Below are 24,459 nucleotides of genomic sequence, written 5' to 3' on the forward strand. Positions count from 1 at the left end.
TTTATTGATGCATTTATGTAAGCAGCAGTAGTTTAGTTTTGTAAAGATAGGGTTAATTTTTACTGCCTTATATACTGTTATGAGGTTTAATAAAAACAAATGTCTAATCACTTTAAATTCATCATGTTTTTATGTTAAAAATAACTGAAAAATAACTAAAGCTGTCAGCTAAATGTAGTGGAGTAAAAAGTACAATATTTGCCTCAAAATGTAGTGGAGTAGAAGTATAAAGTTACATAAAATTGGAATACTCAAGTAAAGTACAAGTACCTCAAAATTGTACTTAAGTACAGTACTTGAGTAAATGTACTTGGTTACATTCCACCACTAGTCATGTGACTGTATTGACAGCCGTTACCTGTGTATCGCCCCACTTATTGTGACATAAAGAGCCGCTGGTTCACTCCTATGAAGATGAGGGCCTACCTGTCCTATAGTGGTCGTTCAAGGCATTCCTGATTTCCAACACTTAAGTGCTCCAGCTGCTAATTGGCATTTATGCCAATCCAGTTTTTTACTAGTCAAATGGTTTCTACTATCCTCATTGTCTTGAGTGTAAGCTGGTGAGTAGATTCTCATCAGCTCATGCTGTTGACACCACTGGTCCACCTGAGCGTTTCAACAATGAATACCTTTGTCCGTAGTGATTCTTTTGCAGCACAAACTTGATCCGGCACATTGACCACACTGGTGCCATTGGCCTCTCTAACAGCCTGACAGTTACGTATCCTGACATTGAGTCCACAAGCACCAAAAGGTATTTCTCATCTTTCTTTCCTGTTATTCCAAGAGGACCAGTCACATCCATGCATACTGATCCCCGAGGCACAGTGCTCTTTATCATGAGGCCATTGATCCACTGTCCCCGAGCGTTGTGTTGAACACGCCCAATCTGGCTCTCAGGAGTCTAGAGTTGCTGCTTTTCCTTCCGCATGATAAGACCAGCGTGACCAACGCTTTGTCTACGACCCGTACCACTTCTTCCACAAACTCTTTCAGGACTATTCTGCCTTCATGTCCCACTTCTCAATAACAACAAAGACAATTTGCCTTTATTGCACAGAGCGATCAACCTCATCGTTTCCCAGCCAATGTGCTCCCTCTTTTGCATGGGCCTTTTCTGTCTGTGTAAGTCATGATGGGCCTTCAAACTCCTTCAAACCCTCCTTCAGTAGGACTTGTGTACAGGAGTGGCTGTCAGTTATCATCCATGCTCTTTTAATTTTCCTTTTACATAAAGTTCCCTTGCCCTTTTCTCGATCCATTCATGTACAAAGTCCATTCATATGGTTTTTCTTCTGGTTGTGTTTCCTTTTGGGACTTTTTGCTAGAAGGCTGTGCAGGGCTGATCTCCAGATCAGGGTCCAGCATGGTATCTCCCATCTACACTATCTTCTATTAGATGCTTTAGTTCCTTTCTTTAGGTACTTATGGACTTGTCTTTGGGTGATGACCCTGAGCCCCTGGCCTTGCACCAGGACCTTTAAGGACTCTGTAAAGTACTTTGCCATGGCCGCTAGCTCCTTCTCCTCCTGGAAATGTTTTATTTTCCACTGATGACAAGGTATAGCTCCACAAGGTCACAGTTCCCCCTTCATCCCCTCAATTTTAGCACATTTTAGCTGACCTCTGCCACTAGTTTGGTGGTCAGGCTTCTTGGCTCAAGCCTCCGTTTCCTGAGGCATCGTACAATGGCTTGGTGTATTTCTGCTAGTTAGGGACATGGTTGCAAAGTCCCAAATCTTCTGCAGGTCATTTGCTGATGATGGTGGGTTGATCTGTCTCAACCTTTCCCTCTATCTTTCTGAGAGCTCCAGGTCTGTGGGAACTTTGAGCTTTAGCCCTGCCACCGTAATCCTTTCCACAACCTTCTTCAGTTTTTCCAGATATTCTTCTTCGGTGCCATCCATGAACGCGTTGCCTATAAAGATGGTTTCTGTAGTTTCTGCTCAGTTACAGCCAGAATGTCCACCAGCTCCTACTGTTCCTATGGTGTGGCTTCTTTCTGAGTTGGAGTAAAGGACTTGTCCTGTACCTTTGTGGCTGCTTTATTATCCTTGTTCTCTTTCTTCCTTTTCTTATCAAAGAATCTTGACTCTAGGTCATATGATTTCCCCGCGACCTCCATCTGGGCCACGGTGCTCATGTCAGCTGGCAATCTTGCGAAGGTAAATTGTCCTCTCCTCCCCATGCGTTACTACCTGCAGTGCCTTAAGATACCTTTTTTCAAGGAGCACCCTTTTCAACTGACGACTGACTTAACATGGGTTAGAGTTTGTCCTTGGTCCAGCCTTGCTTCTGCTTTTTTCAGGCCTATCCATTGTAAAAATGTCTCATCCACATCTGTTTGGCATCCTCACTGACAGCTCAACATTGATTTAACACACATCAATTGTAATTAAATAATTATTATATAGTACTAAAAAATTAAGAACTTATACTAGAGCAGAGTCTGAACAAACTGACTCACTTTTAAGTCTTTACTAAGTCCCAGCTCTGTTTCAGTCGAGTGAGCTAACAAAGTTTACGTTTCCTGATTGTAATCCTCAGTCCTTTTGGAAGATGGTAAATCCTTTAGGTGCTCTAATAGTCCTTGATACCACAGCAGAGGATAGGACTCCTTAAAATCTTTTCCGTGGTGTTCGGCTGCTCAGGAACCCGATCTTGTGTAATCTGAAGGAGAGCGAGATGAAAGAACCCTGTTTTTTCCAGGTTCTGCTCTTTTATACATTTAGTCTCCCCTCTCCAGCATATTCTCTTACACACGTTCTTGGGTGTTTCTAACAAATGCTCATTCTTATCGTATGATCTTGTCATATTTGGTCATATCCTGCCTGCATGCCTGGACATTTTTAATAGATTATATTTGGCTCTTTCTCCTCTTGGCCTGTACATATTTGGTCTTGCTAAGACTCCAGAGGAGATGCTGACCAAGCAGCTTCTATCTGGTCTGATAAGAGTTTCACCCTATTAAAACATTAAAACATCTCCTGCCTCAGCCAACTGACTTTAACTCTAACTGCCTACTATTACATAACCTCTTACTCTTTATTGATTTGTTAATTATTACAAATAACAAAATTTTTCATCTTCTTAAATGGTTGATTACATTGTAGTAATACAATAGAGTAGAGTAGAGTAGAGTACAATTCATAACACACTGTTCAAATAACAAGATCTTGACCTTATTTGAGATCAGATCAGCCAAGATCCCCCTCAGTATCAGAGCAGCTGAGTCTGTGTATCATTTTAAAAAACTTTTAAAAACCCACTTGTACAGACTGGAATTTGTGCAATGATTTCTAACGCTCTTACACATATTTTAATTTTGTATCCTATTATTTTTGCTTGTTCACCGTTTTTGATGATGTTCTGTTATTTTTGTTTTAACTGTTGTATTGCCTCCATGATAATGTACTTTGTAAAGCACCTTGTAACCCTGGTTTTGAAAGGTGCTAAAGAAATATAGTAATAAATAAATAAATAAATAAATAAAATGCATTTCAGTGCTAAGACATTAAGGGATGGTTAGCAGAGAATAATGTTTGCTCATCATCTGTGCCAGTGGTTTCAATACAAGCAAAAATGTACAAAACATTAATATTGACAGATGGTAAATGTTTGCCATCAACCTGAAACCATCTTTTCTTTTGGGATGGTTTTATTGTAAACATCCTGTGAAATTGAAATATATCTACTTCTTTCCAACATTTCTGTCTGTGGAGCACAAATATTCAGTGTTAGAGCTTTGGTAAACAGCAAACATTTTGGCAGTTTTCTCATGTAGTTGGCTGGTTACTGTGTTTCAGCCCACGAGGGGTTCAGTGGTTTCTGGTACAAGAAAAGTTTTGTTGTCATGAAATATGTTTGAATGTCGTAATAACATGGAAATATTTTATTAGCCATTTACATATAAACCATTTTCTTTTTCTCACCTGGCAGCAATGCACATAAACAGAGTCAATCAATGAAAGCATTAATAAAATTGTAATTTTGAGTCATTCACACCAGGAAAATAATATAATTTAATATCAGTTTGATTCCAGAAAAAAAGTTAAAGAACATTTATGAAAGTATTTTGTGGTAACTGCACATTAACAAACTTTTTAATAACTTAAAACATGTTCTAAATATTAAGCTGTATGTGACCTCTTGACCCTGAATGACCTCAGTCAGGGATTCATATTATTTTCTCTAATTTCTCATCACAATGTTTGTTATCTTTGGTACAAGAGTTAAACTAAACTTTTCATTTATATTTCTGTTGTTTTTCCCAGAGGAGACACCCGTACAACCTCCTCGGATCATAACTGGGCCTCCTGGTCCAGCTGGGCCCGTCGGCCCCTCAGGTATGAATAGAAGCTGTTTCCTGCACACAAATTAGAGAGAAACACCACAAAAGTACGTATTTATGCATATATATATTTATGTATGTCGTGTCTTGATTTATTTTTTAGCTCTTGCACATGTTCACAAACAAATGCATGTAGTTGAGCCAATCACTGTTCACACTCTCCAAACTTTATTTAAAATCTTAGTCAAGATCTCAAAATAAATAAAAAAATGATGTGCTTAGTGAAAGGAGCCTTTCAGAAATAAACTATATAGACTTTCTGTCTTTTCACAGTTTTCGATTGAATATCCATCTCAAATGATTAGCAAACTACTGCATTCTTCTAGTTTTTATAACCACCATTGCAGCTTTTGCCACATGAGCCTCATGTTAATTTAATAAAACACCGGTACAAGCAGATGAAAAATATATATATGACTTTGTTGTGTAAAAACATGGTGAAAGAACACCTAATTTAAGAGAAATTTTAAGAGAAACATTGAGAACCTGGGTTTTGTATTTCTATTTTTTAAACAATTCTCTCTCACTGGACAGCGTAACATCTAAATTAAATCAAACTGTTAAATCAACTGAATTTAATTTTGACATTGCACAACAGTCAAAGCCAAACTTTAACATTTTGACATGATGTGAATGATACTGCAGGCCCTCCAGGACTGAGAGGAGCTGCAGGGACACCAGGCCTGTCAGGACGAGACGTGAGTATCTGAATCTGTTCATCAATCAAAGATATGGCCGTATGAATAGCATCATTAACACACACCCTTCTGTTTTACTGACATCAGGGGAAGGAAGGCCTCCAAGGGAAGCGTGGGGACGTTGGGCCTAAAGGAGATCCGGGGGACAGGGTGAGGCTGCCGGAGAAATCCTCCTCGTTATTGGATTATCAGGCTGGCTGAACAGATTTGATTCTGATGAACTATCAAAATGCTTTTTGTTCTATTTTGTAAATGGTCCTAGCTGTCATGCAATCTTAAATACATTAAAGGTGAACAAGCTTTTCTTCAAAGACTCACTTCGGGCCGTGACTAATCCTCCTCTCTCTCTCGTCCAAGGCCAGGCCTCACTAATCAGGGCGGCCATGTCGGGTCCCCTCTTTTATCCAGCTCTCTGGTGGGCCTCTGTCTTTAAACCTGATCCCCTTCCTCTACTAGCATGATTTAAGTTTGGAGATCTGGTGAAGAGGCAGATTAGCAGAGGGGGATAAAGAATGCAAGTGGGTAAAATGTGTGTGAGCAGGAGTCCTAAATGATTTCCCTCTGTTCTTCCTCTACCAGGGGCCTCCAGGTGTAGCAGGCGAGCTGGGCCTACCTGTAAGTGAATGAATGAATGAATTTTATTTTAGGACAGACAGTACAGAGCCATTAAACACTGCAACATGAAACATGAGACATGAGAAGATGGTTGTACAAACAGGCTTAGCAGAATTGCTATATTTCACCCGGCTGTCTGTGAAGAGACCTGATGTTTTTGTAAGATTAAAATGTCTTGTTATATTATTAAAATAGCACATTTTTGCTAAATTTAAAATGCTTTTTTGATATTATAAAACAGCGTTCAGTGGTTGGTTGGGCCGACCTTACCTTGATGGTAGTGCCGGTGCAACTGGCCACTTGTGTAACTGTTTTTGTAAAATTGTCAATGATTATAAAATAGCAATTTTTACCAATGATAGGTTGCGCCGACCTTACCGTTATGGTAGCGCTGGTGCAGTATTATTATGTTGCATCAAACACACAGAAACACACGAAACACCGATTATTTAACTGTTTTCTCAGGGAGCACCGGGACCAAAAGGAGAGCCAGGAGAAGGCTTGAATGAGGTAAGACACATAAGTATCTTTTCCTCCTGAGCTCATTTGAAAAATTGTCCAAAACTAAAGATGATGGTGTTCCGCAGGGCGAGGCCGTGCAGCAGCTCAGGGAGGCCCTGAAGATCCTGGCCGAGAGAGTCCTGATCCTGGAGCACATGATCGGCGTTCACGGTGAGGAGAAAAACAGAGATGGAGCAAAACGTTTTTCCAGGCCTCATTTTGGGGAAATGCGCTTACTCGCTTCCTGGCGGAGGATCAGATGAGAAGATTGATTCACTCTTGAATTTGTCCGCTGAGCTAGCTCAAAGATCACACAGACAGAAATAAGCACAGTCAAGATTTTAATTTTTAGTCGTAGAGTTGTAGAAAGGAACATAAAAAAAACATGGAACAGGTAGTATAGACATTAACCAGTAAAAGGGGGGAAAAAAGAAAAAAAGAAAAGTCATAATTTAGAATTTTTAATACTGTAAGGGCCAATAAGGGCCAGTTCATCATTAATAATTTAAGTTAAAAACAGTTAAAAATGAATGATAATAATTTCATTGTAATTCATGCAATGCTAAGAGTATGTTAGTTTAAAATATACAATTAGAAATGTTTAAAGGGTTAAAAGTGTTTCTATGCTTTGAATTTTACATTGTGATGTCACTATATAGTGGTAACTATGGTAACTGACTGTGTATCTTAAGTTTCGTTTTTAGTCAGAACATGGTGGAAGCAACACAGTCTGTTGACCGTGCGTCGGACTTGTAATTTACTTTGTTTTTTTAAGTAAACATTTTAAAAGACAAAGAAGTTGTCATGTCTCGTCGCTCGCGTGGAAAAAGAGTGTTTTTATCGACTGACTATAGAAGTGGCGAAGTTACCAAACGGAGTGCCACTACAAATATGTTAATTTTTCTCTTCTTTTTACTAAGCTGCTCCGAAACTATTCAGATGTGTCGTTTCAAATGTGAGCCAATGTGGCTGACCTTCGGACCGGTTCTACCTTGTTTTTAAACTGAACTGATGTTGTCTCAAAGTCTGTTTACTAGTGGAAAAGTGTTTCTCTCCTGATAAAAAAAAAGGTTTCCTGTAGCAGCCTGGTTAGGGTTAGATATTAGGTTTTTATTCAGATTTAGGTAGAAGGGTGGGCACATATCAACAGGGAAACAGAGGTCTGTCTGCTTCCTCTGAGCCAACGCCAACCTCAAGCTGCTGGAGGCCAATGTTGTGTCAAAATGAAAGGTTTTCTTAAAGGAGTTTGGTGATTATGGAAACACTCACCTTTGTCCAAAGAGGCTAAACTCAATACAAAATCAAAGTTACTTATGGTTGCTTTAACTGCTGCAAGAGTTACCGATGCTCACATTCTTGTTCATTAGCACAGTAGTTCTCAACCTTTTTGAGTCGGGACCCCCAATTTAACATGCATGTTGTCCGCGACCCCCGCTCACTGAACAGAATCTCACACGCACAGTTCAGATCAAAGAAACAAAATGACCACAAAAAGACACAAAATGACTAAAAAGACACAAAATGACCAAAAAAAGGAAACAAAATGACCAAAAAAGACACAAGATGACCAAAAAAAGACACAAAATGTCGCAGTAAAGAAACAAAATGACCAAAAAAAGACAAAATGACTAAAAAAAGACACAAAATGACAAAGAAAAGACACAAAATGACCAAAAAAGGAAACAAAATGACCAAAAAAGGAAACAAAATGACCAAAAGAGACACAAATTGACCACAAAATGACCAAAAAAAGACACAAAATGACAAAAAAAAACACAAAATGACCAAAAAAAGACACAAAATGACCAAAAAAAACCCCGAAATGACCAAAAAAAGACATTAAGTGACCAAAAAGACTAAAACACATTAACACATGAACACTTTAACACAGTGGAGACAGAGCTGACTTCCAAAATGATTTGGCGACCCCCAGAAATCATCTCGCGACCCCAATTGGGGTCCCAACCCCAAGGTTGACAATAGCTGCATTAGCAAACAGGTTTATTTAGCTCCCCCCTTCAACAAAAACATGATGAAACTTTTAAGCACGGTCATGTGTTGTTCTGCTACATCCTACAGCAGCTTAGCTTAGCTTAGCTTAGCTTAGCTTAGCTTAGCTTAGCGTAAAGACTGGAAACAGGTGGAAACAGCTAGCCTGGCTCTGATGAAAAGTAACAAAATCCACCCTCCAGCACCTCTAAAGCTCACTCAACATGTTATATCTCGTATTTTTTCTAAAAATCTTTAAAGAAATCAAAGCATGCGAACTCCAATCTGCCATTTTTACGGGGTTTGTGTGCTGGAGGTCACTGCTCCCTGCCAAGAAATAGTCCGGCAGATAAATGTTGTTTTAACTCTTCAGGTTCTCTGCAGATTGAACACACAGTGTATAACGTGTTAATTGGGTAGCTTTAGAGGTGCTGGTAGAAGGATTTTGTTACCTGCAGACAGAGCCAGCCTCTCTTTTTCCACCTGTTTCCAGTTTCCTGACTTTAGCTTCAGATTTATCAAACAGACATGAGAGAGCAGTATCAGTCTTCTCATCTAGCTTTCCTCCAGAAAGAAAAAGTGTATTCTCTAAAATGTCAAACTCTTCCTTTGAGGCTGTATTTGAAGAAGATTATGTTTTGGATGATGTCTTTACACAGAGAACTCTGAAGGATCTGGATTTGGCAGCTTTTCGGACCCCCTGTCTTTCTCTGCCATAAAGACCAAACGCCGCCAGCCTCTCCAAGCCCCTCTAAGAGCTCCAGTACTGGGGGAGCGACAAAGGCGAGCTCCCCTTTAATATTATAGGCTAATTTTGTATGTATATGTATGATTTTGAGTCAAATTTTGGACATAAAACTTTTGTTTATATCATGTTCCTCATATATTTGCCATTTATTGTCTTTTTTCAGCTGTAAAAATGAAGAGATGTTAAGCATTTCAGGCTTTTATTGAGTCTTTTTGACTCTTTTGTTGCTGCATGATCGTAGTCTACATAACCTTAACAGCAGCACGTGTTCAATGTTGTACAATGAAATATATTCTCATTAAGTGTTATGAGGGTTTTTGGCATCTTTCTTTCCTCAGATAACAGACGGCCTAGTAAACACATCAGTTTCCTTGGCTGATGTTGCAAAGCTCCTCAGGCTGCGATCTGAGCTCCCCAGAGCTGGACCCAAAATATACTATTTAGTGTCAAACACATTCTTGGAAGGACCTCGGGGTTCATCTTGTGTTACCCTGTCAAACATATTTCTTCCTTTCTCTTCTTTCTGTCTCTCCCTGGTTGCTCTGCCTTGTTAAAACTGAGGTAAGACATGACAGACGGCCAAGAATATCTGCTTAAAATAAAGTGACGTGAAATGACTAGCATCTGGAGAGCGCACATCTGGAAAGCAAAAGGAGGAGATGCTGGAACAGTTGAGTTTTGGCCTGGAAACCTCAAAACCCGGCTCGGCTCCAGTGCACCTTTATGCGACTGGCTGATGGAGCACTAAACAGGATTACATTGACTTCTTCATAAACTGCCTCTGAGATTTGTTTCCAAGCTGATATGATTATTGTATAATATGTCTCTGAGAGACCAAGCCTGGTCTCTGAACAAAACCTTGACCATGTCTGGTACAATCGCTGTTTTCTCCATTACAAGGTTCATGTGTAAAGGGAAAAGTTTGGCATTTGGGGATATAACCTTATTTCCTGTCTTCCTGTCTCCTGCATGGAGTTATATGAAATATTTATAACACTCTCATGTTCAAGTAAACAAGGCTTAAACTAAGTAAACAATTTAAAACTAGTTGCCCCACGTAGAGACTGCCCTCCCCTAAAATTCTACTTCAAAGGCCGTTTGTGCAAGCAGCTTATTACAACCCAAATTTATGTTTGTTGTTCGCTGGCGACCTCTATACACTGCAAAAAAGCCAACTTGTATTTTTTGGCCTGAAACAGTGATTTAAGTTGGTAAAACTTGGAAATATAAATTATTGACATTTAGGGCAATAATGTAAGTTAGCACAACAAAGGAAGCCAGTTGTCTGCTCAAAAACAAGTTGGTGAGTTGTTGTTACTTATATCTTTAAGTTGGGGTTCACAACAAGGGACAATAGTTCTGATAACTCTTATTTCTTTGTTGGGAAATGCGGAAAAGCAGTGAAATTCATTAGCGAAAGCTAGCGGCTAACTGATGCTAGCGGCGCTGCTTGTTACAGCTACAAGAGTAGCCATTAGCGTATCAATGCTAACTCAAAATTGTGGTCGCAACATTAGCTGACATTTCATAGCAGCGTTACAATCGTGCCAATTCAGCACATTGCAGAAGTTAGCAGAAGTAAGGATTAAAAGTTATCACAATGTAAAATTATAAGTTAGTGCAACTTACAGTTGAGTTGACAAAAATCAGAATTCAGAGTTGAGCAAACTCAAAAACAAAACTTAAAGTATTTAGTTTAATTGTCCAACTTAAAATTTCATCGAAGTTTGTTGCCTTGAAATTATGAGTTCACCCAACTTTTCTTTTTTTGCATTGTAGGTATAGTTATGATATAAATATATTATTAACAGGAAATCAGGTGACCTAGTATAAAAGCGACAAAGGGAAGGAGGTGGTGGATGGATGTGTCACTAACAGGACTTTGACCCAGATGACTGCTGCTGAAATAAAAAATCAATGTTTACTTTCCAGGTTTGCTTGTAAGTAATGTGACATTACATAACTACCATTACTTCACATTCTGCGTCATGTCAAATACTTACAAACATACTTATTTTAACCAAAACCATTAACTTCTCCAAGTATTTTTTTTTGCCTAAACCTAATCAAACTGCAACTCTTTCACAACATTAGTCCTGCAAGTTTACTCTGAACTTGGAAAAATCAGACTTTATCTTTTAAGCACCAAACACATTGAATTATTAATTACAATTCAAGACAATGATCTGAGACCACTTCATCTCAGTGTGCAATTGTTTCCACTACTTTTGTCCTCTTCTGATTCCTTTATCTCTCTGTTATTTCTCTGTATCTAGACATCACTGCAAACACAGGAAACCTCAATTATTTATTTGGGCTTAAATCAAAGGATGTATGAATTTAACCATGTGTTCATCTCCTGTTATCAGTAGGGCTACTAACTAGGTAAACGTATGATCTATGTGGTCGTATGGGTTGGAGGACTTGTTGATCAGCATCCAGACAGAATATATGAGCAGCCGAGTGGGAAAAAACTGTTATAATCAGCCTCTGACTTAAACACACACTGCTCCTTTTAAAGGCTATAAACTGAGTTTGTCTGGTTTCACTTGTTGATGAACTGCTACACATATGTAACACATTAACAGCAGCTAGTTTCGGAAAGTTCTACACATTTATTGGTGATAGAAAGTTGCTTGAATCCCAAGTCTGAATATCTGGAGGTTTATATTCGCTGTGGACAAACCAGGTTAGCTGTTTCCAGTCTGTGTGCTAAGCTAAGCTAACCAGCTGCTGCTTTCACCACACCAACATGAAAGTGGTATTGATTTTATCATCTAAGTCCTAGCAGGAGGGTGAACCCAAATGTCAAACTTTTCCTTTCAGCATTAGCAGAGTGATGTCTGTAGTTGTTGTTTCTGATATGTTATCATATAATGGGTTGAGCCTACTGATGAACCTTTTGAATATTGTTCTGTTGTGTCTTGTGCATGTTTCATTTTCTTTTATACTAAACAATGTTGAGGTGTGCTTTGTTGTTTTGTTTGTAAGAGACGTGCTCAGCAGATATTTATCTCTGTTCATTATTGAAGTAAGATTAAAGTCACGACAACAACAAAGGGATTCATTTCGTAGAGTCACCACTTTATTGCACATAATTACATTTACACACATACTGTACGCCGCAGCCTCTCAGCGTGGCAACACTGTTTACAACACCTCCTCTTCCTCTTCTTTTCATCCTCCCGTCTCTACTCCTACTTGTACTCCTGCTCTTTGTCCTCTCCGTGGGTGATCACACAGCACAAGTCAAGTCGTAGTCAAGGTTACCAGCGACATCCAGAGGGAAGTTTGTAAACATCCGATTTAACTGCAAGCAAACAGGTAAAAGGTTTCTTGCACTTTTTCTTTCTTTCTTTTCTTTTAAATCCTCAGCTCTTGAGAGGAGGAGAGCTGTCAGGTTTGCAGACAGAGAGATCACACATGCTATTACATCTACAGACAAATACAGAGCTGGCTTTTGCCATTTCAATTAGCTCATCACAACTGGGAGATAAGTGCGCTTATGTATCATTGTCATATATTCCATTCTGGCCTCTTTATGCACCCTTTCATCTGCGCTTTGTCTGCCTGTTTCTGTCTAACTCCTGATGCACCCCACCCCTCCTCCACCTCCTCCTCTTTCTTTCTCTGTCTGTCTCTCTCCTCTTGTTTTTCCTGTCTACTGAACAGAGACATGTTGATATGAGGCCCGCTTGCACGGCCACAAGGGAACAAGTCTCTGGTGCTTTTGATCAGCTGCAAGATCAGACATGTCCACCGCTCCCCCGTGTACACTCCAGTGACTGATCATGCAGTATAATGGGCAGCCACAGACAACCAAGAGATGCACACCCACACATGTTCTCTCTGTAGATCATATGAGCATGAACACACATGCATACATACAAACACACACACGGTGCACGTGTTGGCTCTGCTCACAGTGGGGTGGCTTGTTTGCTGGACACAAGGGAGCAAAAGAGAGATGGTGTGTGTGATTTCCCCTTTCTTGCCCCCTTTTTTTGCCTTTGACAGTAAGATGGATGATTGCAATCACAGGAGCCATCAGTGAGACAGAGTGGAGGTCTATGGGGCAGTGAGACACAGCCATGGGAAACCAGCCGTCAGATTACTGCGCCGCGCTGCCATGGGAACACTGCGCTGTTTATTTGTCTGGGGGTTTTGTTGTTTCATATGCATTTTTCCTCTCTCCTTTCCCCTCCCTCTGTGCGGCCTTTTGATGTACACAGCCTGAAAGCTTCCTCGTAAAATATGTGTAGGCTGTGTGAGAGGGAGAGCGTTTACGTTTAACAACATAGTAAGCCTACTGTAAGTCAATACGTTTTCTCAAACCAGTACAAAAGTGACAGATTTCATAGCGATTAGACTGGTCTCTTTGATCCCTGGAGAGAAAGAGAGGCAGACTTTTCACTCCCCAGTCAACGGATGTTTTTAAGAGAAACATCTGTTGCTCTACAAATGAGATTACTGTGTCTCTCGCCAGGGGCCATGTAGGTTATGAATGGCAGCGTTAGTGAAGAGGGGGTCTGGATGGGAGCTGAGAAGGATCTTTGTAATAAGCTGTAGCTGGTAGTTAAGGGGTTTAAATCAAATTAAATTGCCTCAGATTCTGGGTATTCATCAGTGCTCACCTTCAACTTGTTCAACGCTATCGCCACTGCCGGTACCTTTGAATCACTATCTTGTATTGATACATCCAATATTTCACCCTGTTGCCAAGCAACAACTCACCTCGTCCTCTGTAAACTTGTCAGCCTGTGACATGAGGTGATATTTCATCCTGCAGGAGAGCAACAGGAGAGAAGAATTACTGCTTCCATCTCTTTGACTTTGAATTAACTGTGATCTGTGTTTCATTGACCAAGATATGTGTTATCTCATCTTGGAACTTTGGTGGTGATTTTTTTATTTTTTTCAAAGTAATTCATGGTTTATCTGAGAGATGAGTGTCTGTGAGAGCCATCAGAGGAGCCACGGAGCTGTTTGAGCTGCTGTGTTTGTGCCGGCTGTGCAGAGAATCACTCCTCCCCCTCTGAGGACTCTGTTCCTTCTGGGTCAGAGACCTTGAAGGCGTTGAGATTCGTGTCCTCGGCGTCAGCTCCTGACAAAACACAGAGAAACACAGGTAGAACTGCGAGTAAAAACTGTTCTCCACACAGACATGATGCGCGCTGCAGCGACTCAGTTCCAGGTGATGTGTCATGTTATGTGTTACTATGGCTGTTTTCACACATAGCTCCCAGGTTAATCTGTCAGACACTGCTAATGATTTACTACTAACACGTTCTACAGGCAGGAACATTTCTGTCTTGAGCCTTTTCACACATGCGATGGTGATGTTGGGATAGATTGGGGAAAGGGAAAAGCCAGAAGATGTACTTGAGTCCAATTTTGAGGTACGTGTACTTTAGTTTAGTATAATTCCATTGGTAACACTTTGCAATAACCATCTAAGTGATGTTTATAGATGGTTTATAGATAGATAGATAGATAGATAGATAGATAGATAGATAGATAGATAGATAGATAGATAGATAGATAGATAGATAGATAGATAGATAGATAGATAGATAGATAGATAGATTGATTGATTGATTGATTACTTTATTCATCCCCGAAGGGAAATTCGGTTGTCACAGCAGTCCGATATTCAAGTACAATAAAATACAATAGAATAAGATACTGAGGTAGCATAAATAAAAACAACAATAGAAAAAAACACAGAACAGAACAAGAACAAGAACACTTAAGAAGCTAAGAAAAGAACAAGAACCAATAACCATCTAAGTGATGTTTTTAGATGGTTGATAGATAGATAGATAGATAGATAGATAGATAGATAGATGATAGATAGATAGATAGATAGATAGATAGATAGAACTTTATTGTCTGTCAGAAATTCGTTTTTGACAGGCTCATATAAAAAACACTAAGAAACAAACAAACATTAAAAACACAAAAATGTGTACAATCATGCTAAAAAGGAGGAGGAGGGGGGGGGGGGCTGTTAAAAGCAACAGAGTGACCAATTATTAATCATTTACAAAATTCTATACATATTTAATCTTTAAATGTTTTCATTTTTAATTTCTTAAAGGTATAAGAATCATTTTGAAATCATTTACATACTTAATATGGTGTTAAAAATGTTATAATGAGTGCAAAACTATTAATAAACTAAGAATTATAATGTAACTGTTTTTTTATGGTAAAGAAACTATCAACTTACATTAATATACCTTCTATATTCTATATCTGTTTAGGAATAATTCCAACTTATAGGGTCTTGAACTCATATGACCCTCATCATGTCATCATTAACTCACACTGATTTGTTGCCACTGACAGAGGGAATTGTTTGGTTTATGTGCTGTCCTGCTTTTGTTTTGTTTGTTTGTTTTGTTTGTTGTTTTGTTTTTGCTTTGTCTCGTGCGCTGTCAGACTGGAGACTGCAAACTGAATTGCCCTATTTGGGATAAATAAAGTTGTTTGAATAGAATTGAATTGAATTGATTGGTGTAGGAAAATTATTTTTAAAAAGTATTTGTGAAATTAATTATCAAAGTAAATGTGAGACATAGAAATATACATTCTGGGAGTGCCCCCCAACAGGTACTGTTCCTCTCTATTTTCCCACTTTATATCTTTCTCTCTAACTTTCTCTCTCTGACTATACTACATAAAACCAATAAAAGAAAGTAAAAAAAAAAAGAAGAAATATACATTCTGAAAAAGAACATTTTATATGGAAATGTAAGACCCACATATTGCCTTTGTGACTGTTGGGTAATAAAAAAAAACTTAGAACAGTTACACAGGTGACCATGAGAGGCAGCACCTGTCCTCTGGCTTCTTTGAACTCCTGGATCTGGTTCTGCTCAAACACATTGATGGTGTTGGAGCCTCCTGCTTCCTTCTTCTGGGTTTCTTTTGGTGCATCTAACTGAACAGATGTGTCCAATGAGAGACGAGGTCCACTGTCCACTGGAGGTGGGAACCAACCTCAGCCAGCCGAACACCAAAAACAAATAACAAAAAGTGGCAAAGCTAATTATATTTCTGTTGTACACTGTAAAAAATAATCTGTTTCATTTACGGTAAAATACCGGCAGCTGTGGTTGCCAGAACTTCACCGTAAAAATTACAGTGAGTGGGTTTTCTACTGTACATTTAAATGTAAATATCAGCAAAAACTGTTATTTAGACTGAATATACCCGTTATTTTTAGGGTAATTGTGTCATCATGGTATTTCTCCATTCATTTTACATAAAAATGTTATATTTTTACAGCAAAACTTTGTGTTTCCTACAGTTAATGACAGTAAAAGTTACAGTTTTGTGCTATTCTTTGATTTAAAAGTGTCTACTACAGTGATATACAATTTTAAATTTTACGACCCATTTCTGATATAATTTGAAGGGGTTTACTGTAATTTCTACAAACATTTTTAACAGTGTATTTAACCTTTTTGCTTGATTTGCAAGATATAATCCCTGATCAAACACTACATGATATTCATTATCAACCAGTCTGTGTGAGACTTTGGTTTTCATGTTTTTGTCTGTTGTTATTTTCCTTTTTGTCTCTTTTGTCTTTGTGGTTGTTTTGCCCCTTTTCAGTAGTTGGTGTGAGTCACTTTGTGTCTCTTTGAGGCTGTTTTTCATCTCTATGTAGTATTTTTGTGTTTCTTTTTGGTTGTTTATTTTGTTTTTTTTAGTTGTTAGTCTGTTTGTGTGCCATTTTAAGTCTCTTTGTGTCTCGTCCTGGTTGGTATGTGTCTCTTTCAGTGACATTTTGCAGGTGAAGGCCAGCGTGGACCTGACCTTTTGGTTCCCTCCATTAATAAATGTTCAGTAATCCATCCATGTCTTCTAACTTTCTATCTGCTCTCATTTGTGAACAGATGAGCTCTTAAACGATGAGAGGACGATGACAGGCCACGCTTTACATGCTTCCCACAGCAGAAATGTGCTGAATAAGAACACCACAAACAAGCTTCACGTCATATCTGGATTGATATTTGAAAGCATACAAAGCGATTTTGCTCACAGTAACTAGATATGCTTATAACTCCCTTGTGTACATGAATGGGATTATGACAGGGGATGAGGGCTCTGCGTGTTCTGGCCGTCTGAAAGCATTATTGCTGATAGACGTCAGCGGTTTCAGCAGCTGTTGAGGCATCAGCACATTATGGGGACCAACAGTATTCGCTGCCCTTGCGCCTGCAGGAAATGTCTCATTTGGCAGTGTAAAGTGTTAATTCTGTGTCAGGGCACTAACTCAGAGGTGTAAATTTAAATGATCCACATCGCAGCTTCTGATTCCTATCAAGTGACTCCTGAAGCGCACATGTTCACCCCCCGCTTCCTTTTCTGGTTTTCAAGGTTTTTCTGCAGCTTGGGCTAGGACAATATATAAAGGAGAGTAAAAACATCAGCAAAATGAGCATGGCTGTGTAAATAGTGATGTTTAATGAAAGAGCAGAGGATGTGTGTGTTAGTACAGCTGTCTTTCCCTCAAACAAGTCGTGCAAGAAGTATGAGCGGCACTGAAAAGACAAGGTTTGGGCTCCAAGAGCACCTTTTAGCTCATTCAGCTCAGTGTTGCAACCAAACTGTTAATGCTGTGCAGACACAAAGCAGAGTGCTTTTTTTAGGGATGCACGGACTACAATAACACACGCATCAACCATGTGGGGAGCCAGGGAAGCTATTATTAACATGATTTAGTACAAACCCATCAGGCAGGTGCTGCTTCTGGAGATGGTCTTGATAATGCCTCTCTGACTCAAACACACAGCAGGTTACACATTCACACACAACCTCTGAATACATTCATTACATCAACCCTATATTCATTAATTTTTGCATGTTTTAATCAGATTTTTGTGATATTACTGCTGATGATGCTGCGTTTCAAATCACATGCTTTTTCTTTTTAAATGTAGTATGTTCTGTTCAACCTGGTCTCACAGAAATCCGTGAAATAGCCACGGATTTCGCTTAATTCAAAATCTGTGGAATGGCCACGGATTTGCTCAAATTTCCATGAAACTGACACGGATTTCGCTACAATGCAAGTTAATGACAGTCATATCCCGTGGCTATTCCAACATACAAAGTGATTATGTACATTCACTGAGTGAAGATTTAGAAAATAAAACATATATTTCTCGCTAGAAATGTGATCAAAATCCATTTTTATGCAGAAACTAAGTCAAAATATTGATTTTTCACTAAAAATGAGAGAACTGTCCGCCATGTTTTTTGTTCTGACCGCCGGGACCTTGAAAGTCACGTGACTTGGAACAAACCAATAGCCACGGGATATGACTGTCATTAACTTGCATTGTAGCGAAATCCGTGTCAGTTTCACGGAAATTTGAGCGATTCCGTGGATATTCCACGGATTTTGAGTTAAGCGAAATCCGTGGCTATTTCACGGATTTCTGTGAGACACAAATGGGACCTACTGCTTTGACTTAACATTGAACCTTGACCTTTGACCCTCATGCTCATGTGTGCTGACTTGCATACTGCAAAATGCCACCAAATGCAGTATATCACTGTAGGATTTTATGACATACTGTGTTTTGGGATATACTTAATCTTTTTCTGGTTGAACACAGTAGTATGGGTATTGGAACCAACCCAATGTCTTTCAAGCCTGATATCTGTTTCAGCTCTGTGCATAAGTCACCTTGCAAAGATTTGTTCCCTGCATTTGATAATGTATCACAGTTAATATTTTATCACATTAATGATTTGTCAGTAAGTTGTGCCGTAGCACTAACTAATGCTGCAAGACTCGAAATTTGAAAGCAAGGATTTTGATATATTTGACAAACAGAAATATGTTTACTGTGATGAATCATCTCAAGTAAATCTTGTCTTTGCAGGCTCCGTTTGTTATTGTCATGCAACACGATGAAACCAGTGGCTGCCTGGAAATACATTATTGCAAAAGTTAACTTGAGTGGAATACATTATGCAAAAATTTTTTTAGGACCACAAGCAGCCAGATGAAGATGTGAAACACAGAGGAAACTCTGCAGAATTAACTTTACTCTGTGGGTGTCACTGAGAGGTAAGACAACACAATCAATCAACAAACATCATGACAAGTCTTTCACAGTTATTACATAATTGAATGAGAGAAAACAAATCAACAGTGATAAATAAACATTGATAGCTGCTGGACATCAGGTGAGCAGAGAGTCGCTCTGAGGTGATTCTGTTGTTTTTCACGAGTGAAACCATCTTGTCAAGTCTTGGACCAGGGCGGTCCTGCCCCTGGTCCTCCTCACCGCCCTGCAGGCCGCACAGTAGTGTTCAGACCAGAAGGCTGGCTGGTGCACGCTGTAGCCGTCCCTCCAGTCCAGGTGCCGCCTCAGCCGGGCCGGGTTGCGCCTCAGCATCAGCAGGTACCGGGCCAGGCCCCGCACTGTGGGGAAGTCATCCACGTGGATGAAGGCCTCGCGGGGCAGGAAGCGCTCATAGTTCTGCCTGGACGGCCCCAGGACCACCGGGACGGCCCCGGCCCGCACCGCGTTCCACAGCTTCTCCGTGATGTAGTCAGTGTGCTGAGAGTTCTCCAGCGCCAGGTAGAACTGGTACCGGCGGACCAGCCGCACCACGCTGCCGCTGCCCTCCGGTAACGGCCAGCCCGCGCGCCCGAACACATCCACATGGACGTACCGGCGCAGCTGATTGTAGAAGGCCACGCGCGCATGAGACTCCGACCAGTTGCTGACGACCCAGGCCAGGAGGCGGGGCCGGAGGAGGTGAGAGCGCGAGGGCGCGCGGAGCGGGTGCGCAAAGCGGTTCTGGAGAGTCTTAGTGTTGGGTTCCCGGGGGAGCAGGTACCCGTACGGCAGGAACACATCCGAGTCGGTCCGGTAGCTCATGGTGAGGTTGAAAACATCCGCAAAGCTCCACAGTCTGGGTGTGTGTGAGGGGGACTCGTAGTTCAGCCAGATCCACTTCTGCTCAGGTGGTCGCGGTTCCGGTGGCAGGTCACTGGCGCCGGTGGCAACGTCCCGGTGGTGGATGATCACAGCGTCAGCCTGCGGGTACGCGCCCCAGTCGTCTGTGAGCGCGCACCCGCTGATCTGAGAGAGCTCAAAGCAATCCGGAAGTTTGCGGTACCGACCGAACGGATGAGTCCAGACCAGAAGCGTCACCGGGCTGTCCTCCTCAGACACCAGCGGCTCCAGCGTTAGCGGGTCCGGTAGGTAGAGCAGGCAGACCCCCAGGAGAAACACAAACCCTGTCGTGGCCACACACACACTGGAGCAAGTCCTCTTATGAACACAACATTTGCCCTGCGGGGACCAACCTGAGCGCGTGTCAGCCCGCTGAGCTGTGATTGTGGAGCGGCCCGCTGCTCTCCACTGAGCCCCGACCCCCATCGACAGACTCCAGTTCACCCCAGTCCAACAAGAACTTGATGGTCCCCTATGTCCAAAGATCTAGTGACCTCATTCAAAAATGATTGCAGCCTGCTGACACACCTTAACGACCTACTTAAGATCTCAGGTGAGATAAGTGTCGCTAACACATAGTCTGCCTTATGGGCCTTATAAATGCTGCTGCATATTGTTGTCCCTGCATTAGCCTTCCTGCCCTACCTGCTCTAGTCAGATACACATTTGCACCAGTTCTGCAACGCTGAAATATTTTGACGTGGCAGCACTGGTCAGGCTTCTTGTTACCGGTGAATGGGGCTTTTGTGCGGCCTGCTGCCGGTCGGCCGGTCAGTCTCCAGGAACTTTTAGTTTGGGTAAACAGTTGTTGGGCGCGGCGTCCTGCCGATGAAGTAAGCAGAGGTCACTTTGTAAAGCACAAGGCATATTTTTCATTTAGCTTGTAAATCATATTATTTTAGAATTGTGGCCAAGAGTCACATGAGGATTGGCAACACTGGAGCATAATTCAGAATGATAAAGCCAATAAACTCAAACTAATTAGCAAATAATCCCTCAGATTTCATAGGTTGACTAATGAAATAATTTGTCAAGATAACAAACCATGCAAGAGGACCCTCAATCTTCCATTTATCCCCACAGAAACGCTACACTCCACCCGCCACTAGGTGTCTCCCTACACAAGCACAAAGTAAAGACTGTGGTCCTGTGCAGCCTGTATTGTGCAGTGTCACTGGGATTTTTCTCCAAACATGCATGTTTAATTTGGCCAATGAATAAACATTTCATCTGGAAATTAGGCAGGCAGCAGCAAAGCTTTGAAAAGGTTTGTCTTTAATGTTTTATTTATCAGATATGACCCAGCATTGCAACACCCTCCAACCAAAAATCTTAATAAATGACTCACAGTTTTAATTTGGTGATCTAACCCAAACAAATACAGGAATAATAATTTTAAAAAAGAGCCTCAGATGGTGGCACTTAACTTTTTGTGAAAAGGGATCAACTGTCGTTATGTGGACGCGTTCTGATCAAAACTCATGAAAAAATGATGAGGCGGCAGGGCTGAAAATCCTGCACTGTTGTGTCTGATCTCTGGTGGGCAGGAAAAACACGGCGTGACTGGGACAACATTATTCCTCCCCACAGACACAGAGTATGTCATGAAGTCTGAGTGTGAGCGGAAAAAAATGGCAGACAAGGAGGAGTGGGAGGAGATGAAGCAAGAAGCATGTGTGTCTCCACTGGGTCCTCCTCCTTCCTGTTACATCCATTCACTTTTCTTCACCGTGGAAAAAAAAAAGGCATTTCTTTGTGTGTTTGTGTGCGTGCATGTGTGTGCGACTAGTTATCCCCATAAGAGGTTTTGTATTCTTTCTGCATTATTTATCCTCCCTTTCATCTGAACAGATTCTATTTTCAGCCGATCATTTAATGTCCTGCCCGGAGTTATCTTGTGTTGGAAAGAAACTCAGCGATCTCATAAGTTATGGAGACACTGTGAGGCTCAAACATCATAAACACATGTATGTCTTTTCTCAGAAATAGCAGAGTTCAGGAAATGACACATAGGAATTAGTTTTGCCTGTCTTCCTTCACTTCAGTTTTATGTCAGTGTTTATTTTTTTTAGGCTGCAGAAAACCACACAAATGTTACTGGAAATGTGCTATAATTAAAGTTGTACTGATTGGTGATATGGTGACATTTTGTTCAGCTCAAATTACAGCCAGGGTGATACACAAAGCTTGGCATTTATGTTTGCTCAATTTTTCCGCTTCTTTTATGCCAGAAAGAACTTTATTTGTCATCAAGCCCTTTCATTTGCTGTTGCAGACCTTGAATCTCCGCAGACAGATCAATATCTCGTCTTTATCTCTTCAAACATCGCTGCAGAAGCTGGCAACATGTGAAGCTTCTCGGGTCATTTTACATGAACAGTGTCAGTCTTTTATGAGGATTATAGGTGATAAACTGCACTTATTATTGTCAGTGCGGGTCAAATAAACAAAACAACATATTTGGTAGGCTTTACGCATTTTTGTTCTCTGCCTTGTTCCACTTTCCAGACCCATGTTTACAGCTCCTTCCTGTTTGTCAGAAGTAATACCACTCTGTATGTGTTTTTGTGTGAGTGTGTGAATCATACCAGCACAGATAGAAGCATTCAGTTTTTGATGGGACCCCCAGGTCTTCACTCATCTTCCCTATTGATTTTCTCTTGCTTTCCTTTTTGCACTCCCAGGGGATGGGATGTCTCAATTGGTCCCGGCCGGTGAAAGAGAGTGTGAGCGATAGACAAACAGATAGAAGATGAGGGAAGAAGAGAGAGAGGAAAAAAATGTTGAGAGGGGAAAAAGAGGAGGAAGAGGCAGGAGGGGCCTGCGAGCTGGCTGATCACAGAGGCCCTGGCTGACCCCTGACCTTGATCATGACCTCAGAGGTTACCCCAGAGGTCAGAGGTTGTGTGAAAGTGCCACTGCGGCGATTCACTCCACTGCTGGGTGATGATGATCTTATGCAGCCTCCCCAGCCTGTCTGACATGATCAGTGTTGCTCTCTGCCTGCAGCTCCCAAGGGCCACGCATCCATCTCTAACCCGGCCACACAAGGCCCGCTAAAAGCACCTTGCAGGCAGAGTCAATGAGCAGCAGGAGAAGGGACACAAACAGAGAAAAGTGGGAAAGCTAAAGGACAGAATGGCTGTTTTATTCTCTCCCCTGTAGCTCTTTTGGGGTATAAGATCTAGTTGTATAATGGCACTGACACAAAGAATGTGTGTTTATTTCTCCATGTTTAAACTTTAACCAAATGTACATGAACTGATGAGGCTTTTTAGAGGCTAAAACTCTGGGCCTCAACATGTTCCTCCTGCCGTCCTTGTCAAGAACAATTTACGCTGTGTTTTTTATCCCTCCTCTCTAATTTTAACATCGAGTGTAATAAAAAGACAAGTGAGGGGAAAAAAAGCCTCTCATGTCGTTCATGCCAGACGTGCATGAGCCTCTGTGGCAGGAACATGATAATTTGTAGGTGGATTGATAACTCAGACTCTTACTTGTTCCGACTTACACTGTGTACCCCCTACTGCTTCAAAGTAATCCAGAGCCTAGTGAAGCTTCAGTCAAATCCTTGTGGAGATACTGTGTGCTGAAATTCAGAGAGTTTGAGAGCGTCTGGCAGCGCAAAATCAACTGATTTGTAACATTCACTATGAAGTCCGCATTAAGATAATTTGACTAAATTCATTATTTCTTTGTCGGATACAATTTTTAAATCTAAACATGGAGGGTCTGTTTGTTGGTAGAGCTGTATGTGAAGAAGAATGTAACTAAATGTCAAAGAAAAGGTAAATATGAGATAGAGGTTAGCTATAGAAACAGACATGGTTAATGGTTTCCCTGAACAGAATATACACTCATGGAAAAAAAATATGAGACCACCCTTGTTTTCGTCAATTGTTTGTTCATTTTAATGCCTGGTACAACAAAAGGTACATTTGTTTTGACAAATATAACAATAAACAACAATAAAAATAGTTCATAAGAGTAATTTAACAGCTGGTATTTAGACATTTTCCATGTTTCTCTTGATAATGATTTTGGTAATTATCAATTAGCATGGAAAATGGCTTTTTGTGGCGGTGAAATTTTTGTTGTTCTCATTATATTTGTCCAAACAAATGTACCTTTGACTGTACCAGGCATTAATATAAACAAGACATTGAAAAAAACAAGGGTGGTCTAATGATTTATGCCATGACTGTATGTTTAATTGAACATGAAGTCCATTTTTAGGGCTTCATCAATTTCTTTCAATGCCGATTCATTTCTTGATGAATCGATTCATTCTTGGGACTATAAGAAAGCAGAAAATTATGAAAAATGTAGATCAGAAGCCCAACATTATGTCCTCAAATGTGTAAAAAAAATATTTAGTTTACCGTCAGGATTAAAGAAACAAGAAAGCTTTCTTTTCTTATTCGATTATCAAAATATTTGCAGATTCACTTCTTAGTTGGCAAGGAATCAATTAATATTTGCAGCTTTATTCCATTTAATGTTTTATCGTTCACTGTATGACAGTTTAAAGGCTGCACTAACATCTCCTTCATTTCTGAGTAT

General features: G+C 40.6%; 2 protein-coding genes across 2 annotated transcripts in view; one reads left to right on the forward strand and one right to left on the reverse strand.

The window, feature by feature from the left end:
• Positions 1–9,271, forward strand: part of LOC131970232 (collagen alpha-1(XXVI) chain) — a 36,778-nt gene extending 27,507 nt beyond the window's left edge. Inside the window, exons 8-14 of the mRNA XM_059331571.1 lie at positions 4,278–4,349; positions 5,000–5,052; positions 5,140–5,202; positions 5,632–5,667; positions 6,133–6,177; positions 6,255–6,339; positions 8,817–9,271. Of these exons, the coding sequence (XP_059187554.1) occupies positions 4,278–4,349; positions 5,000–5,052; positions 5,140–5,202; positions 5,632–5,667; positions 6,133–6,177; positions 6,255–6,339; positions 8,817–8,956 (494 nt within the window). The 3' untranslated portion in view covers positions 8,957–9,271. The remainder of the gene's footprint in view (positions 1–4,277; positions 4,350–4,999; positions 5,053–5,139; positions 5,203–5,631; positions 5,668–6,132; positions 6,178–6,254; positions 6,340–8,816) is intronic.
• Positions 9,272–18,956: 9,685 nt separating this feature from the next.
• LOC131970331 (alpha-(1,3)-fucosyltransferase 4-like) lies at positions 18,957–20,350 on the reverse strand. Its single transcript, XM_059331703.1, has one exon. The coding sequence runs from the start codon at positions 20,320–20,322 to the stop codon at positions 19,156–19,158; it is 1,167 nt and encodes a 388-aa protein (XP_059187686.1). The 5' UTR covers positions 20,323–20,350; the 3' UTR covers positions 18,957–19,155.
• Between the last annotated feature and the right edge of the window lie 4,109 nt (positions 20,351–24,459).

This window comes from Centropristis striata, chromosome 4 (assembly GCF_030273125.1).
Source record: "Centropristis striata isolate RG_2023a ecotype Rhode Island chromosome 4, C.striata_1.0, whole genome shotgun sequence".
NCBI lineage: Eukaryota > Metazoa > Chordata > Actinopteri > Perciformes > Serranidae > Centropristis > Centropristis striata.

Bases quoted from the DNA above. Each gene is read 5' to 3' on its own strand.
- LOC131970331 (XM_059331703.1), bottom strand. From the start codon at position 20,322: ATGGGGGTCGGGGCTCAGTGGAGAGCAGCGGGCCGCTCCACAATCACA.